This window comes from Cryptomeria japonica, chromosome 9 (assembly GCF_030272615.1).
Source record: "Cryptomeria japonica chromosome 9, Sugi_1.0, whole genome shotgun sequence".
In the NCBI taxonomy this organism is placed as follows: domain Eukaryota; kingdom Viridiplantae; phylum Streptophyta; class Pinopsida; order Cupressales; family Cupressaceae; genus Cryptomeria; species Cryptomeria japonica.
The window spans coordinates 682,741,438-682,761,159 of NC_081413.1; the positions used below are offsets into that span (position 1 = coordinate 682,741,438).

Consider the following 19,722-nt stretch of genomic DNA (forward strand, 5'->3'; position numbering starts at 1 on the left):
AGTGATTCTATACAAATGTGAAATTTGGGGCAGTAGTATGTCAGATCAGAAATGGAGACAATTGGAAAGAATCCAAAAACACCTAATCATAAGTACTTTCAAAATTAAGTTGTTGTTCCATACAAGATTCTTTTAGCTGAAACCAATACCTATCCCCTGGAAGCTTTAGCGATGGTTCGTTTAGTAAACTATCTAAAGAAGATTCAAAATATGGAAAATCATCATTGGCCTACGCTGATTATGGGGGAAAGACTAGATAGAAGGAAGAACACATGGATGAGACAAAATGACAATCTGATGAACAAATGGGGCATTAGTATACAAGAATGTCCAAACACCAATGATGAAATAAAAAAAAATTGTGAAGGAAAAGTTGAGGAGTAGTTTATGGACAAAACAAGTTGGACGTAAAAAAACCTATTATATCACATAATTCAACCCCACAAGAGATCATGAAGAAAAAGTCTACATATGAGGAAATATTAAATGGAAAGCAAAAAATGCTAATGGCTCAATTAAGAACCAACTCTCATCACTTGAGGTGTGAAACAAGTAGATCGATGATGCCTAAAGAAGAGTGGGAAAAGAGGAAATGCTTATTTTGCAACACAGGAGCAGTAGAGACGAAACAACATTTTGTTTTGGAATGCTCGGCTTATAGTGACATCCGGGTCATTTACGAAGACATTTTGAAAACAAACAATTTAAACACTTTGTTTGAAGAGACAAAACTTAAAAAAACGACGACTTTGTTAATAAAAATTCACTACATGAGTAATTCTTGAAAAGAGGTTACATACAAATTAGGATCGCGGTGCCCCGACTTTTGTGGGATGTGTGCTGTCAGTGGATCCCATAAACTGCTTTGACCTCATGAACGTTATTAAAATCCTTCATTTCATTTCATTTCCACAACCATTTTGAAGTTATGCTTTGCTGACTGCCCATAGGTCCCATATAACATTATTCAAAACATTCATTCATTAAAAAAACAAAATAGCAATTCTAAGATATTTTATCAGGGAAAGGTTGGAATTGCTAGGCCCGCTCGTTGAGTTGAAATGCGAGGAAAACAATTTTTTATCAGAAAGATATGGCAGGGTTATCACAAACTCTGTTGCTGAATTCTGTTCATCTTCATCCCAAGTTTCGATCTCTGCACCGCTTGCCCACCGCACGCAAAAACATTGCTGTTTTTCATGGAGAAGTTTCAGCAAGGGGATTATTTTCACGGGGTAGAAGAAGCGGGGATTATTCGACGTGGCGTCCACCTCATCCGCCATGTTGTTCCAGCAATGACTCCGAAGACTCGGCCTTACCTGGGGGTGGCGTTGGCGTTGGATCAGCCTTAGAAGAAAGGCCTGGTATGTAATAATCATTTTCACACTCTTGTAATATTGTAGAGTTCATGAAGTTCAGAGAAAGGAAATAGGTAATCCGTATTTGCCTCAGGTTCCTATGAGTAGATAACTCCATATTTATATTTGGTAGGACGTATGACAAGATTAATCGGTAAGAATATGATAAGATAGATCAGTAAGACTGCACATAATTTTCTGGTGCATATGTGAATTGAAATGATTTTGATTCGCCTGCGAGACCCATCTGAAGGGGCAGCAACGGAGGACAGACTTGCCTATGTTTCTTATATCTATTTGATATAAAATCGGCAATCCCCCAAGATCCTTTAAATTCGTCTTTTCAAATGGTTTTAACATGAAGTCCACTTTTTGTATGACGTGAATGTCCTATTTCTCTTTTAGGTGTTATTTTTTTGCATCTTCAAATAAATTTTAACAGAAAGGCCACTTTTAGTATCTCCTTATATTTGATCGAAATCTCCTAAATCTTCTCGAGTATCACGTCATATCTTACCTGAATCCCCTAATTCGTAGGCTTTTATCCTGTAGAGAGGGCTGCTGCCCTGAAATTTCTTCTTCAGTTGTTATTTTGCCTCTTCAAATAGTTTTATCTGTAAGCTCCCTTTTAGCGTCACCCTCTATCTGACCCGAACCCCCTATTAGGATTCGGTCTCATAGAGAGGGGGCAATTTTTTTCGTCGGGCAGTATTTTTGCTTCTTGAAATAGTTGTAACATGAAGTGGATTTTTTTGATATCACTGTGTAACTGATTTGCATCTTCGTATTTCTTCTGTTAGGCTTTGGTCCCAACAAGAGGGGCTGCTGCTCTGAAATTTCTTTTTAATTTGTATTTTTGCCTCTTCAAATAGTTATAACAGGAAGGCCACTTTTAATCACCTTAAATCTGACCTGAATCTTTTAAATGTTTTCCTACACTTTGACCACATAGATAGGGGCTGCTGCTCCAAAATTCCTTTTTCAGGCAGTATTACATCTCTTCAAATAGTGTCAACATGAAGTCCACTTTAGTATTACCTTATTTCCGATTTTAATCTTCCAATTCTTCTCTTTGGCTTCTATCCCATAGACATGGGCTTCTGCTCCAATATTTTTTCTTCAGGTTTTATTTTCATCTCTTCAAGTAGTTTTAACATGAATTCCACTTTTAGTATCACATTATATGCGACACTGAATCTTCTAACTCTTCTCTTAAGCTTTGATCCCATAGAGAGGGTTGCTGCTCCAAACTATCTTCTTCAGGCTGTAATTTGCCCCCAAATAATTTTTATAAGAAGTCCACTTCTAGTATCACCTTATATTTGACCCACATGTTCCAATTTTTCTCTTAGGGATTGGTCCCTCAGAGGGGGGCCGCTGCTTTGAAATTTCTTCTTCTGGCAATATTTTTGCCTCTTTCAAATAGTTAAACATGAATCCCACTTTTACTATCAGATTATACTTGATTTGAATCTCTAGTTCTCCTCTTAGGCTTTGGTCCCAAAGAGAGGGGATGCTGTTCCAAAATTTCTTATTGAAGCCATATTTTTGCTTCTTCAAATAGTTTAAAACATGAACTCCACTTTGAGTATCACCTCAAATCTGACTGAATCTCCTAATTCTTCTCACAGGCATTGGTACCATACAGAGGGTTGGCTTTTCTAAAATTGGTATTATGCCTTATCAAGTAGTATGAATGTGAAGTCCACTTATCGTGTCACCTTATTTCTGACCCGAATAACTTAATTCTTCTCTTAGGCACTGGTCCCATGGAGAGGGGTTACTGCTCTGAAATTCCTTCTTCGGTTGGTTATTTAGCCTCTTCAAATAGTTTTTAACATGAAGTCCACTTTTAGTATCACTTTATATTAGATCTAAACTGCCCAAATTTTCCCTTAGGCTTTAGTCACTTAGGAAGCAGCCGCAATTCTGAAATGTTTTCTTCAGGCAGTATTTTGGCCTCTGTAAATACTTTTAACATGATGTTCACTTTTAGTATCATCTAACATTTGATCTGAATCTCTCAATTCTTCTCTTAGACTATGGCCCCATAGAGAAGGGCTGCTGCATGGAATTCTATTTTTCAAGCGGTCTACCATTTCATGAAATAACAACAGAAAATTGTAAATGAAAATGTCTTTACCTGACAACCAGGAGCAATGGTTGTTTTGGGGAAGGATTTTTAGAGATATGTAAGGTTTGGGGGCTACAGCTTTGCAGCAACTATAGAGAATATGTGACCACTAAAGTGTAATTATAGCTAATCAAAACTTTTTTGATAAAAAAATTAGCATTGTTCACATGTTCTAAATTTTCGTGCAATTAAATTTCTATCAACTTTATAATATTATGGGACCCTTTCACTGCAAATGTGTCCCAGAATTATTTTAGCAGCATCCGTAAAAAAAGTTTCATCATGCAGTTACGTAGGACCATTAGGTTATTATACTGATCTTGTGGTGCAGAAAACACATATTCTCTTTTTCCAGATGTCCGTAGGAGCCGCCTATCTATTGTCTCACACCTAAGTCAATTGGAGATAGTGTTTTATTTGAGCTATGTGTATCTTCTCCCTCCACTTGATTTTGCCCCCTGTATACTTCAGGTTTAGATTGGTTGGCAAGGTTTGATTTATTAGAATATTGGTGTAAGGGTTGAAAGTTGAAACCTAGGGACATACAAAATTGAACAATAATTAAGGTAAATGGAAAAAGGAGTCCTCTTGCAGGCTTCTGCAAGGGGCTTATCATACATCATGTTGGTTTCTTTCTTTCAAGTTATCAAAAAAACTACTTTGTTCCTTTTTTTTGAACTTTGTAAGTTGGATTGAATTCTGGGAGATTTTATTTATGTTCCCTCTCTGTACTCTCTCTCTATATGGCTCTTGAATTCATTCCTCTCCAGAGAAAGCTTGTATCTCTACATATATGATTGTAGTCTAGCATTCTCTCCTTGCATGGTAAATTCTTGAAGCTAGTTTACTGTACTCGTGAGATTCTGGAAAATGGAGAACTTACCTATAGTAATCAGATCTGGTTTACTCCAAAGCTTGGTCATGATGCCAAAACCTCAATGGATACTATGGTAAATCAAAAAACACCTCTTGTTCTAGTAGGTTAAACTGGCCTACTCTTGAGTGTGAGATCCCTCTTTAATAACAAGGGAATGCTTTTTTGCTCTCTATGTTATGTTTTACTTTTAATTATGTACATCAGATTTTAATCTCATGCATAATTTGGAGGGTAAACCAGATTACACCATAAATTACTAATTAGTAAATGGTCAAACCTCAAATCTTTTTGAGTAAAAAAATTATATATCTTGTTTAGAAAATGGATATTATGAATGCTAATATTATAGGGTCAGAAGTACATGATTAATTTTCTTGATTTGAATTAATCTGAAACAATATATATCAATATCTTGAAGATATCGATTACTTCCTTAGACGCTAGTTTCCTGCAATAAATAAATTTGATTATTTATGTTTACTAGGTGAATAAGAAGAGAATATAATTCACACACATCACATGTATGTACACAGCGATTACTCTCTATGAACCATACGGTATATATATCTCAGGCTTCACACAAATACACACAGCAGATTGTTAACAGAGATAACAGCAAATAACTCCTGAAGATGATGTGGAATATGCACAGCTATATTTTCATGGACATCACATACATATACACAGCAACTCTCTGTCGGGTATTACATGGTTATATGCAGAATATCCTTTGATGACTATATACCAAAACTCCCGATCAAGGAAACTATATATTCGACTAAGCAACATGACGAATGGACATGACTCTTATCGGAAGGGTCAAAGGTAATGGGTGCGAAGTTAACCCGATAGTCAACCATTAATATTCCATTAACAAATGAATGCAAATAACCAACAAAAATTATATGTAGAGATATGAACGAGCAATTTAGTAAATAAAAAGAATCGCATATTTAAGACAGCGATATCTCCTACTGCTACAATAACATCAACACTCCCTCTTAGCTAGGGAGATATCATACCAAATATCCATGTCACGGAGTCTCTCAACAAGACGCTCACAATGGCTACACCCATTTGTGGAAGAAAGTTCATCATGGAGTAACTCAACGTGATATCATCATAGAGTCACTCGACATGACATCCACCATGGCCACTCCCATGTGTGACAAAGAATATGTGCACAAGTGTGCATCACGAAGTCACTCAATGTGATGTCATCATGGAGTCTCTCAACATGATGTCCACCATGGCTTCTCCCATGAGTGGAAAAACACAAGTACAAGGAATTCATCACAGAGTCTCTCAACGTGATGTTGTCATGGAGTCTCTCAACATGACATCCACCATGGCTACTCCTAGAGGGTGGAAAGAACCACATCTCTGTCTTAGAGATGGACAAGGGATTTCACCTCAATTTTTTCTCTCTCAGAGAAAAAATGCATTAACAAGGGCTTTCACTTCAAATTTCTCCGTCTTAGAGAAAAAAAGCATTAACAAGGGCTTTCACCTCAAATTTCTCTGTCTCAGAGAAAAATGCATTAACAATAGATAAAACAAATCATTGATGCTAAGCCTCCCTCTCAGCAAGGGCTTCAAGTACTAGTATCAACCTCTTGACCTTCTCGTCCAAAGTTGCCTCTGTTAGTTATTCAGACTCCCTCTGAATGTTAATTCCTCCTCTTCGAAGAAACTGATTGACTTTAGAATAAGAAACCTTTTGAATCAGCTTTAGAGCTTGGCTCCTTCTGAGATGTCCCCATGGCAATTTCTGCAGTAGAAGCAAGTAGCGTAGGTCTTAATTTGCAATCTTGAGCAAAGTGACTATACTTATCACACCCAAAACACTGAATGTGAGAGAAATCCTTCTTCTTTGGATCTGGGACAAAATTTGATTCTCTGTCTCTATTCCTTTTTCTTTTTTTGCCTCTTTCTCTAGAAGTATGTGTAGCAAGAACTTGATTTTCTACATCATGATGGTTTCGCCCAATTCCTCTTGCTGCCAACCTGGACTCTTCTTGAATACAATCAGCTTGAAGACGATCAAACTTGGGCAACTTAGATCTCCCATTGATGCTTTGGATGAAGGGCTCCCAAGATTGGGGAAGACCATTTAGTGCCAACATAACAAGATATCTGTCTGCAATTATGTCCCTGTTGGTGTAAATAATTATTCATCTTGGATATTATTACACCTTACTTAAGTTTACTTAGGAAATGCATTTCATAGTAGTTTGGGTATGAGACACTTGGGTGTTTGTGCCACATTGGATAGTGTGTGTAGGAGAATTTCCACCTTTTGTGGACTTATCTTGTTGTTACATTCCACATTCAGTGGGTGATCCACCTCATGTGGAATATTATATTGTTTCTCCTACCTACCCACACCTATTTCCTACCTACCCTTGTTTCTTATTGAGCCACATGTCATATTTGTGTGCTCACATATCCATATAGCCTTGCTTATATAAGCAGGCTCGTATTCATTGTAACAACAGCTATTGATCATTTTCTATTGATGAGAATACAGTTTATTCTTGTCCTATATTGTGTCTCTATTTTGTACATTTCATTGGGCTCTTGATCTTGGCAAAATCTCACATGGTATCAGAGCCATTAGAGTGTCATTGGTTTGTCAATTGAGAGAAATTTGATGCTATTTGAGATTGAGTATTTTGGAGCTTTCTCTTGTAGGTTATTATTGAAGCTCGATGGGTCAAATCTGAGGTTACCATTGGATTGAGGAGGTCCAAGAAAGTCAGTTTTGCCTTTTGTTTCATCCAAATCGGACTTCGAAGGCCAAATCTAGAGACATTTTGTTGTGACGTATTCACACATCGCCCCATTGCAAATGGGGACCCCTTCCCTTTTTGCTTTCTTGGTCTTTTAGGGTTTTTGCTTGTTAGCCTTTGCATGATGAGTGCTGTCAGGGGGATCGCTGGATAGCAGGCTCTGCTTGAGCTAGGATGAGTCAGTAGATGCTCCAAGTTAGGGTTTCTTTCAAGGTCTTCCTTAGGCTTGGTTTTGCTGGTGGTGTCCCGTTTGAGTTCGAGGAAGTCAACGAGTGGTTGAGCAAATTTGGCTAAGACATGGAAGGAATGAATCAAAGATCAAGACTAAGGTAGAGTCAAGTGGAAAAGGAGGTGAATTAAGCCTAAAATGAGGATTTCGCTCCTGACCCTTCCAAAGGGTCCAGGGTGAATTTCTCCACAAGACACTCCACCTCGACTCGGACTCTGAGCTAACCCTTTCCTAGGTCTGAATGAAGGAAAAAGCACTTGTTTGAATGAGGAAAAGTGAAAATGGAGTCAGGATTTGAGCCCAAACATGATTTTCGCTTCTGACCCTTCCAAAGGGTCCAGAGCGAAATTCATATAAAACCTTATTTTCTTCACAAAGTCTCCAAATGGATGCCAAGGGGAGGTTGATAGAGATCAAAGGAGGCTTAACAAGTTATGTCCAAGCCAAGGAAAGGAGAAGGGAATTAAGAAATGAGCCTAAAAAGGAAATTTCGCTCCTTACCCTTCCAAAGGGTCCAGAGCGAAATTCATATTTCCTCTATTTTTCTCCTTAGATTGACCAAGTTTGTGTGAGAATGAGGAAAAGTGAAAATGGAGCCAGGATTTGAGCCCAAACATGATTTTCGCTCCTGACCCTTCCAAAGGGTCCAGAGCGAAGTTCATATAAAACCTTATTTTCTTCACAAAGTCTCCAACTGGATGCCAAGGTGAGCTTGATAGAGATCAAAGGAGGCCTAACAAGTTATGTCCAAGCCAAGGAAAGGAGAAGGGAATCAAGAATTGAGCCTAAAAAGGAAATTTCGCTCCTGACCCTTCCAAAGGGTCCAGAGCGAAATTCATATTTCCTCTATTTTTCTCCTTAGATTGACCAAGTTTGTGTGAGAATGAGTTGAAAGGAAGATGAAAATCAACGTGGGAAGTGATTTTCGCTCCTGACCCTTCCAAAGGGTCGAGAGCGAAAATCCTTGGAGACCTCAATTTCTTCCTTGTCGAAGCCAAGTTCTTAGTTTCTAAGGCATGTTTGGAGGTGTTTTGAATGTTCTAGCCTTGGGAAGTGAGTGAAGGTGAAAAAAATGAAGGATTCTAGCCCAAAACATGAATTTCGCTCCTGACCCTTCCAAAGGGTCCAAAGTGAAATTCTTGAAAGCACTCATTTCTCCCTTAGCCAAAGTCAGGATCTTGGTGGAGATGCATGAGGAAGGATCTATGTTTGCCTCCCAAAGAGGATGAGAGTTGGAAAAGTCAAGGATCAAGCTCAAAACATGATTTTCGCTCCTGACCCTTCCAAAGGGTCCAGAGCGAAAATCTTTGTAGCTCTCATTTCCTTCCTAATTTTGGCTAAGTGTTGGTCTCTAGGGCATGTTGGAAGATGAATTGGTATGTTCTTGCCTTGAGATGGAGTTGGATGATTTTGAAAATCAAGATTTTAGCCTAAAAGAGAAATTCGCTCCTGACCCTTCCAAAGGGTCCAGAGCGAAATTCATCATAAACCTCATTTGCTACTTTGTTTGGGTTTAAGACTTTGTTCCTTAGGTGGAAAATGATCTATGTTTGCATCCAAGAGAAGATTGAAGTTGGAAAAGTGAGCAATTTGACCCAAATCATGATTTTCGCTCTTGACCCTTCCAAAGGGTCTAGAGCGAAAATCCGCCTAGGATGCATTTCCTTCCTTGTTTGACCAAATTTTGATGTCCAAGGCATGTTGAAAGAGAGAATGGGCATATTGTTGCCCTTAGGGATATTTGAAAGCGTTGGAGAATGAGGGTTTTAGCCAAGAAAGGAAATTTCGCTCCTGACCCTTCCAAAGGGTCCAGGGCGAAATTCCTTGCAAACCTATTCTTTTGACCTTGTTTAGGCTTAAGACCTTGTCCCTTGGGTGAAGAATGATGTTTAGTTGCCTTCTAGAGAGGATTGGAGTTGAAGAGATGAGATATCGAGTCAAGAATGAGATTTTCGCTCCTGACCCTTCCAAAGGGTCCAGAGTGAATTTTCTCAAAACCTCTCTTTGCTCTCAACTTTGTGCTAGATCAAGTGTGGGCTAAGGTAAAATCAAGAAGGAGATGTCCCTAAGAGTGACTTCAAGTTGCTAGAAATCATTGAAATTGAAGGACTTGAGCCCAATCAAGAATTTCGCTCCTGACCCTTCCAAAGGGTCCAGAGCAAAAATTCTACAATCACTTGTTTTCCTTGCAAAATCAAGTCAACTTTGAGTTCTTATAGCTTGGATGAGTGTGAGGAGAGGTGTTCTTGCCCTTTTGAAGTTGATTGAGGTTGAAAGATGGAGTAAGCTCAAACCAAGGATTTTGCTCTTGACCCTTCCGAAGGGTCTAGAGCGAAAATCCCAGGATCACCTACTTTCTTTGCAAGACAAGTTAAAATTTTGATTTTTATGGCCTAGATGGGAGTGAGGCGATGTGTCCTTAGTCTTGGAGGTCTAGAGCGAAATTGTGCAAAACCTATCTTTTCCCTCAAATTTATGCCAAGTCTAGTGTGGGTCAAGATTAGAGGTGTCCTTAGGCATGTCCTTGAATTGCCAAAATTCATCAAATATGAAGAAATTGAGCCAAATAGTGAATTTCGCTCCTGACCCTTCCAGAGGGTCCAGAGCGAAATTCCTAAAATCACTTATTTTCCTTGCAAATCAAGTCAAACTTGGGTTTTTATAGCTTAGGTGAGTGAGGAGAAGTGTTTTCTTGCCTTTTGAGGTTGATTCCAGTTGAAAGGATGGATGAAGAAGCTCAAATCATGATTTTCTCTCCTGACCCTTCTAAAGGGTTCAAGGCGAAATTCTTATAGAGCCCGTCCCTGGAAAGAATCTTGAGCAAACTTCATTTTGATGTCTTCCAGTCCACCATTTCAAGGGAAGGTACACCATCCATCCTGCACATCAAGAACAAAGGAGCTTAAAGCAAGGGTCAGTTGAAGAAGCAGATAGTTTCATAAGAGTTAATTAAAGTTAGCTTTTTAGCATCATCAAATTGAACATCTACCAAGTTACAAGTGTCAAACGAGGTGACATCCCAGTCATCACTCCTCCAGTCGGATTGGTCCACCTCAGCGTGTCCAGATTCAATGTACCTGATTCATCAAAGATGACACAAACTTCGATGTACCTACCCCAGTTATCCATTGGTCGAATATTCTGGAGAAGACATGTGTCCAAATAATGCAATTATTTTATTGGCTAGAATTGAGTTTGTTGTAACAAACCCTAATTAGGGTTTTCATTGTAAAATCTCGGCCATTGATCTCAAATCGATCTGAGCCCTTGAATTGTATTGCAAGCACTATATAAGCCCTGACTTCTCATTTGTAAAGGCTAATAGTTAGAAGGTGAATAGTTAGTTCATAGAGGTTAGAATAGATAATGATTAATAGCAAGTAGAATAGCAATTAGAGTAGATTAGGAGGACAAGGCAAGAAATTGTTGCCATTGATTGTAAATAAACTCCATTTTCATTGAAGTTATGGTGAAGTGTGTTGTTTCTTGCAATATGCATGGTTTCTTGTTGAATCTTCAATTCTAGATGGTAGATGATTAGATTGAATGAAGAAAATTGTTGAATGCACCTGTGTGGAATCTGTCTAATCCAAACCACTAGCCTCTTGCTGATGGTAAGTGCGCCTTGCGTGGTCAATTGGAATAAAACAAGCTTAATCTTAAGTTGTTACACGTCTTTTGTTCATGCATTATCTTGAATGGTGATCAGTGTCTGATGGTGTACGATTTGAATGTATTGGAAGCACCCCTTAGAAGATCGCATTGAGTTGGTGTCGAATTGTTCAAGTCTGATAGTGAGACCCAGCCCAGTAGGACTCCGCCTAGTCATTCATCCATCTTCTCGCATTCTAGGTAGTAGAGTAGACTTCCTGAATCCTGCATCTTTTGCCATTTGTTTGTCTTCCAGTTAGTAAATAGGACTTGTGATTCTAGCAAATCAGACGTTCAGGTCATCGAGTGTAAGTCCCCTTGTGATTCCAGCAAAATCACATCATACCACGAAGAGCTTATCCACGAGTAGAGAACCTACATAACAGAACCTTGAAGTTCTTTCGATTGATCCTTTTGCGATATCTTCAGCATTCGGAGACTTTAGTCAAGAGAGGATAAGATACCTCTGGGTATTTTATTCTGTGTTTGGTCGTGTACAAAATACACATCAACACATTTGAAGTTTGAAGTTGTGGCAGAAATTTTGCAGGCAATTTTCAAATAGCGATATCTCACTCATCCGAACTCCTTTTTTCGAGCAATTTTTTTTGTTTTGGGGTATAATTTCATGATCTGTACAGTGGTGTAGGAGGTTTATGTTTTTTTCAGATACAAGTTTTTCGGAAATCGTGAAATCCCGATTTTTACAACTTTGGAGGCTTCATTTGATCTCATATGGACTCTTTTTTAGGTGCTGTTTTTTTTGAAAGTGCATATTTTTTCATCTACTTTCATAATCTGCCATTTGTTTGCAGTGATTTTAAGTAGAAATTGTACTTTCAGTATTTGGCCATTCTTGGCATATTTGGTACTTGCATTTTGCTTGGATCTTAGTTTAGATCACTAGCAGTATTTGTTGAAGTCTCTTAGATCTCATTTTGAGAAGTTGTAAATTGAAATTAGAAGTCCACTTTGCCTTGTTTTGCAAGTGGCCCATTATATATGCACAAGTATAAAGTGCCAAAATCACCATTTGGGTTGGGGGGGGGGGTGTTCTTGATTGAGTATTTTTTTGGGGGGGGTGTCTTGTGTGATTGCGCCTCTCTCTATCTTGTGTTTTTTCATTTTGGTGCTATGGGTTCTCCTAAATTTCCACTTTTAACTCCTCATAATTATGCATCATGGAAGATTAAGGCATGGAGTAAACTAATGGAAAAAGGACTCATTCATTATATAAATGAAACTATTACAGCACCACCTGATCCTAAGGCTGATCCTAATGCTCAAATTGAATGGCTTACTAAGAATGCTATGGCACTTGGAACTCTTAGAAAGTATGTATCAGATGACCTCATTTTTCACATTGATAAGTGTACAACAATTAAAGAGGCTTGGGATATTTTTAAGAAATTGTATGGTCAAGTTGATGAGATTAAGGGCTACAAGCTTGATAGCGAACTCCCAACTTTGGATCCCAAGGATTTTGATACAATCCAAGATTATGTCACAAAAGCAACTAAGCTAAGAGAAAAGCTAAAGGATTGTGGAATTGACAAAAATGATGCTCACTTGGTTTATAACTTGTTGGACAAGCTTCCTTCAGAGTATGTAGCCTTTGTATCTAGCTTTCACACCCATAGGTTAGCTCAAGGTTCCTCATACACTTTTCCCTCATTTGATTCATTCACGGAGATGTTGATACTTGAGCTATCTAAGTTGACCACGATGAGGATTCTCAAATCTTCAAAGTCACAAGCTTTGGTGGCTAACAAAGGGAATCAAAGTAATTAAGGAAAAGGCAAGAATCACAAGCAACCTAAGTCAAAACCACAACAAGATAGAGCACAATCTTCCTCTCCACAACAAGGTGATTCACCATTCTCACCTAAGAGGAAATCATATAAGGACAATCTTTTTTGTGGATATTGCAAGAAGTCAGGACATGATGAACATCATTGTTATAAGAAGGATATTGATGAGCTGAAGAATCTTCTTGAGAAGAATAGAATCAACCTACCTTCTAGAATGTCTACATCGGCTTCTTCTTCTAAGGATAAAAGAAAGGATCACTCTTTTGGGACAGATAAAGGAAAGGGACAAGCTCTTTGTGCTACTACAAAACCTGATTCAGGGAGATGGCTTCTAGATTGAGGGGCTTCTCATCATATGGCATCTTCGCAGTCTATGTTTTCTACATTTGAGCCTTGCCACATGCCATAGATTTTGATGGGCAATCATACATACATGGATCTGATTGGGAAAGGATCTATTGCCATTGGGGATAACTCCTTCAATGATGTGTTGTGTGTACCCCACTTGACAAACAATCTTATTTCCTTCTATCAAATCACACATGGGGCAACTAGGAAGACTGTGGAGTTTACACTTGATTCAGTTATCATTAGAGACTTGGAGAGTGGAGCTATCATTGTGACTGGGGTGGTTGATCATTCATCTCGGTTGTACTCTTTTTCAGATTTTGGTCCTATTGATGAGGTTGATTCTTCCTATGTTGATGATTCAGATTTTGAGAACTTTGGGCATTTGAACTTGGGGATTCTCACATGTGACCCCGTTCTTGAGCCTTGCATTTCATCTCCTCCTCTTGATATCACACCACCTATTGCATCTGATGATGCAGCTAGTGCGACAGTTTTGCCTTCTTATGATTCAGTGCAATAGGATATTTCATGTCTTCCAGCTTCAGTTGATTGGGATGCCTACTTGACAGACATTTTAGGTTTGTTTGTGGAATCCTACATTGCAGATTTGGGAGACATCGTTGATGACATTCATCTTCTCTTTGATGAAGATGATCCTTCTTCAATTGTTGCGAGGGCACACTCTGATCCTCTTGTTCATTCTCTACATGATCATTCTTTTGAGGTTGACATGATTGTGGATACTTATGTACAACAGTTGGAGGAGGTCTCTTTATCTTTTGAGGAGACATGTGAGTCTTTGGGACAATTTCTACATCCATCTCCACTAGATCTTGGAGTGCCTTTTTCAGCAATGTGGCACAGTTTACCACCTTTGGAGGGGGTATCTTTTAGCATCGACATGGGGACACTTGAGCAGTTTTCAGAGATTCCTTTCATCATGAGTTTCTTTTATATTTCTTCCCTTCATGATTGGGGAGACTTCATGGATACACCTTTAGTTTTGTTTCTTCCTAAGGGGAGGAATGTGGTTCGACGTTCGTGGAGCAGTTTCTTCATACATCATCGAGCTTCTATCATTGTTGCAGATTCCACATTGAGGGGGGGCTACCTAGCTTCTCTTCTTCTCTCATATGGGGGGACCTTTTCCTCACATGGGGTTTTGTCCTTCACATACTTCTATAAGAGTTCTTTGTATCTAGTTTTCATCTCTCTTTTGGGGGAGGGTTTTTTCCCATTGGGTTTTTCTCTCTTTCCCCGCTTTGTGAGAGATTTCATTGCATTGGTTTGCATGCATTTGCATTTGTACATGGGTACCTAACATGGCCTCCTAGCCGAGACCCATCTTGCATTGCTTAGTTGCATTGTAGACTTAAGTGCATTCCCCAAAGTTGCACTTAAGGGGGGGTGTTGGTGTAAATAATTATTCATCTTGGATATTATTACACCTTACTTAAGTTTACTTAGGAAATGCATTTCATAGTAGTTTGGGTATGAGACACTTGGGTTTTTGTGCCACATTGGGATAGTGTGTGGGAGAATTTCCACCTTTTGTGGACTTATCTTGTTGTTACATTCCACATTCAGTGGCTGATCCACCTCATGTGGAATATTATATTGTTTCTCCTACCTACCCACACCTATTTCCTACCTACCCTTGTTTCTTATTGAGCCACATGTCATATTTGTGTGCTCACATATCCATATAGCCTTGCCTATATAAGTAGGCTCATATTCATTGTAACAACAACTATTGATCATTTTCTATTGATGAGAATACAGTTTATTCTCGTCCTATATTGTGTCTCTATTTTGTACATTTCATTGAGCTCTTGATCTTGGCAAAATCTCACAGTCCCCAATAGCGCTCAACTGATCTCTTAAATCAACAATCTTCATAAAGAATGAGATGACTGAATCTTCTTTATCCATTTTTACATGGTGAAGTTGTTGTCCCAAAGCAAGGGCTTTGCTGGTGTTGTTGATCTCATACATGCCTTTTAGAGTATCAAACATTTCTTTAGCTGACTTCAACTTGGAGATGATCGGTACTAGGTCATTCATCACAGAGTCTATCAAGATCTTCCTAGCTTTCGTGCCATTCTTCTTCCATTGGATTTTCTCAGTATCATCTGAAGGCTGGGGCATATTAGGTTCCACGAAATCAAGAAGATCATTCTTCTCTAATGCAATGAGTACCCTGGGTTTCCAAGAGTTGAAGTTTGAGGCTCCATCAAGCCTATCTTCTACCTTGACACCGTTCACCATCTTCTTTTTCCGCACAAATTCTCCTTCAAAGATCTGCCCTTAGGTGACACCGTTCACCATCTTCTTTTTCCACACAAATTCTCCTTCAAAGATCTGCCCTTAGGTCTGAAATAATTTGCAACCTTAGATCTGCAATACTATGCCTTCAAGATCTACCCTAGAGAAAGGTTTACTTGACTGCTGAAAACAAGTCTGATCAGACCTTTTCTTAAACCCGCTCTGATACCATGTTAAATTTTGGATCAGAATTATAGGGTCAGAAGTACATGATTAATTTTCTTGATTTGAATTAATCTGAAACAATATATATCAATATCTTGAAGATATCGATTACTTCCTTGGATGCTAGTTTCCTTCAATAAATAAATTTGATTATTTATGTTTACTGGGTGAATAAGAATATAATATAATTCACACACATCACATGTATGTACACAGCGATTACTCTCTATGAACCATACAGTATATATCTCAGGCTTCACACAAATACACACAGCAGATCGTTCACATAGATAACAGCAAATAACTCCTGAAGATGATGCGGAATATGCACAGCTATATTCTCACGGACATCACATACATATACACAGCAACTCTCTATCGGGTATTACACGGTTATATGCAGAATATCCTTCGACGACTATATACCAAAAGTCCCGATCAAGGAAACTATATATTCGACCAAGCAACATGACGAATGGACATGACTCTTATCAGAAGGGTCAAAGGTAAAGGGTGCAAAGTAAACCCGATAGTCAACCGTTAATTTTCCATTAACAAATGAATGCAAACAACCAAAAAAATTATACGTAGAGTTATGAACAAGCAATTTAGTAAATAAAAAGAATCACACATGTAAGACAGCGATATCTCCTGCTGCTACAATAACATCAACAATGAACATTCATACAATAAATTAGTAATCTTAGAATACTTTTAGCCTTTAGGTTTAGAAAATGGATATTGTATAGTCAAGCCCCTCATTGGGGACCTGGGTCATGGCAATTATCATCCTTGACGTTAAGCCATGGTATATTGGACGATTATCTACTCTTGTTGGGTTGTACACGCAATAGCACCATTCACGAGGACTTTGAAAACCTGGAAATCTTAGTCTGATAAACTTTAAGAAAGACCAAAGTTTTAAACATATTGACTTGGAAAACATCAGCAGACTTGCTAATAGCCTAATACTTAGGGGATTTAAATTGAGAAGTTGACATATAAAAATTCATCTAAACACAAAATTTTCCCATTATTTCTCTTTGCAAAGATCAACACACAAAAAACTACTAACCGACGAACTAATCTAGCGAAAAAGTAAATAGAACATGAATTTCCGCACCTGAGGTATGCATGGTTTTAAGTGTGAGATCAATGTGTGTTGGTAGTATCATCCTTAGGGACCTAGCTGGTTTGTTTCCTCGCCTTCTTTCAATTGGGGGTTCTTTACTGCTGGCAGATAAATTTTGGAAGCTGCTTTAGATTGTGAAAATAAGAGCCTAGAGGCTGTTAAGTCATTGACAAAGTGTTCTCAAGGCTGTTTAGAAGCTGTATGTATTTGTAGTTTTGGTACTCTCCTTCCCAAAACAAACCTTTTTATTATTTTATACTCTCAGAGTTATAGAGAGCTCAAAGAATACCAAGGATCGGAGGAGAATAAGACCCATGCGCAAGCTTTTGAAAAACTATGTTGTACTTGAACACCATTGAAGAGGAAAAAATTAGTTTTTTAATAATGTTGGGTGCATCCAACCAAGAAAACGAAAGGTTAAAAAGATGGGAAAATAAGGCCATGCAAAGAAATCACATACTCAAGAAAATACATGTCTGCCCATTTCACCAATTATTTGTTTGCCACAGCAAATATACATTTCTGTAATTGCTGGTTGGGGAACTGATGAAATATGTGCGAACGTATCATTTACAAGTAGATGACTAAGCCTCAAAAAGAGACAAGCAACAAGTGCTAAAGAAAGAGTAAAACAAACACAAATTAATAAAGGAGAAGGTGTCAACTAAACACTTTCACTAGACAGAACAATAGAGAGAGAATGTTATTTTTATATTTCACACATATGGGGTTGTGCTAGGCCATTGGGTCATCAATGGACCTGTCATGTATACCTGTTTGTTTTTAGGCACCTACAAACCACGGAATTGTCTTTTGTAGAAACCGATTGAAAAAACAGAAGTTGACCATGGAGCTCTTAGTCTCTAAAGTAAATCTAAACACTCTAAATTTGATTAAGAGAAAATGAAGATAGGATAAAATCAGATAAAATCCTCCATTCATCTCCTCACATCTTCTTGCTATGCCTACGCTGAATAGGAAACAAACCTGAAAAGAATGAATTTGGAGAAGCAAACTTCATCCACTAGTAGATTGACATTGACAAAGACAACAAATACTGTAGTACAAAGCTGAGAGACATGGTAAAAATAGCCTGTACTTAACCCTACTTTTCCTCACAAAGATCTATTGCTGTCACATGAAATCAATTGTCATAGCAAAGTTCCGAAAAGGGATGCACTTAAATTGATAATTGTAAAAGTCTCTTCATCCAAGCTTCCATACTTCAATCATTACAGTAGCTACTCTCATATTATTTACTTGGCCCAACTAAAGCCAGTGAAGATGAAAAAAAATGCTAGAGATCAAAGCACAAATGGGAGGAAGGAGAATTATGAAATGGGGGGAAGACAGTCTTGAGTTGGAAATTTTGGAAGTTGTTAAGTTAGGGGACAAGCCAAATCTTATATGGGGTTCCTTTTGAGGCAAGAAATTCAACCTTTTATCAACTGCCAATGAAATAGACTCAAGCTTACTAGCTGATCCCTGTACTTCATCCATGATAGCCTCTACTTTTCCAAGCTTTCACTTAATCCTCTTTCATGGCATTGATAAAAATTTGCAATTCATTATCTTATCCCAAGTTATAATTGCAATTTGGCTACCCTTGAGCATTGTAATCACTCCCATCCCTCATTATAATGAGTGTCTTCCACTTATTATTGATCTTCTCAAGGATATGCTTTGTGAATAACAATTTGTGGATGAATTTCCTGCCTCAAGGTCAATCCTATCTTCATCAATCTTATCCCCAAAGATAAGGGCACCAAAAAAGAAAAGGACGTACACGCCATTTATCTTTGCAATGTCAGGTACAGAAGCATCTCTTAAATTATTTTGATCAACTAATTGTTTTGCTTCCAAGTCTTATTTAATTATTAACCAATGATAGGATTCACTCTTTGGTGGTCGGTAGGAGGCAAGGTTCTCCAATTGGTTTTTTAATTCATTACAAGGTCTATGATAAGGAGATCTCTTATCTTCTTATTTGTAAATTATCTTGAATGTGTTAAGACTTGAACCAGAATATGAAAATCTGAGAACAGAAAATAAAGAATGAAACACAAATGAACAAGCCCTTATCCTGGGAAAACCCTCCACCTGAGGGTGAAAAAACCCAGCCCACTCAAAATTAACTTTATTATATCTCAGAAAAGAATACAACTGATGATAGTCTCATAATACTATCAATCATAATAATATGAGTTCGATTCTCTATGAATCAATCATAAAATGAACTCAGCTGATACAACTTGAATATAATCCAAAACCTTCAAATATCTGAAACTCTGTATGCAGAAGGAATATACAATATTTCTGATCTGACAGACCCGATCACAAAGAAAAGAAGCCAATATATAAAACTCTCTCTCTCAAAGAGAGTACGAGACAAGGAAGAATAATAATATAGCACATCGGAATTCCTAGTGAAGAGTCACACGAAGGGAGAGGGAAAGGTACGGACAGTTACACCTGCACCGACAGCCTCATCACCTTCACCGACAGCCACATCACCTCCACTGTCAGCCATAGCAACATGAAAAGTCACCGACAGCAACCAAGACAATACGAGAACGGAAGCTAAAGAGTTGAAACTTAGACAAAATAAATCAGGTCACTGCATAGATGATCTCTATTGCTGCTATATCTTCAACAGAATGAGGCTCTTAGATGATCATGTTTCAAATTTAAGGTTTGTGGGCGGCTAAAAGGGATTAAGGCTTCCAAAAATGGAGAAGCATGTACACAACTCTAGTTTTGGGATGAAATTTTCCTACTTGTTGCTCCCTCATTGTAGGATTTAGAAAGATTTTGGAAAATTTTGAAATAGTTTTTGGTTGAAAGGTCCACAATAGGAAAACCAAGGTATATTTTATCAATGTCCAGAGTTTATCTCA

The 19,722-nt window shown here is 38.1% G+C and overlaps 1 protein-coding gene across 1 annotated transcript in view; it reads left to right on the forward strand.

Annotated features, from left to right (window-relative positions):
* Positions 1–965: 965 nt before the first annotated feature.
* LOC131073973 (sec-independent protein translocase protein TATC, chloroplastic) overlaps positions 966–19,722 on the forward strand; it is a 67,568-nt gene continuing 48,811 nt past the window's right edge. Inside the window, exon 1 of the mRNA XM_058010507.2 lies at positions 966–1,364. Within this exon, the coding sequence (XP_057866490.1) occupies positions 1,094–1,364 (271 nt within the window). The 5' untranslated portion in view covers positions 966–1,093. The remainder of the gene's footprint in view (positions 1,365–19,722) is intronic.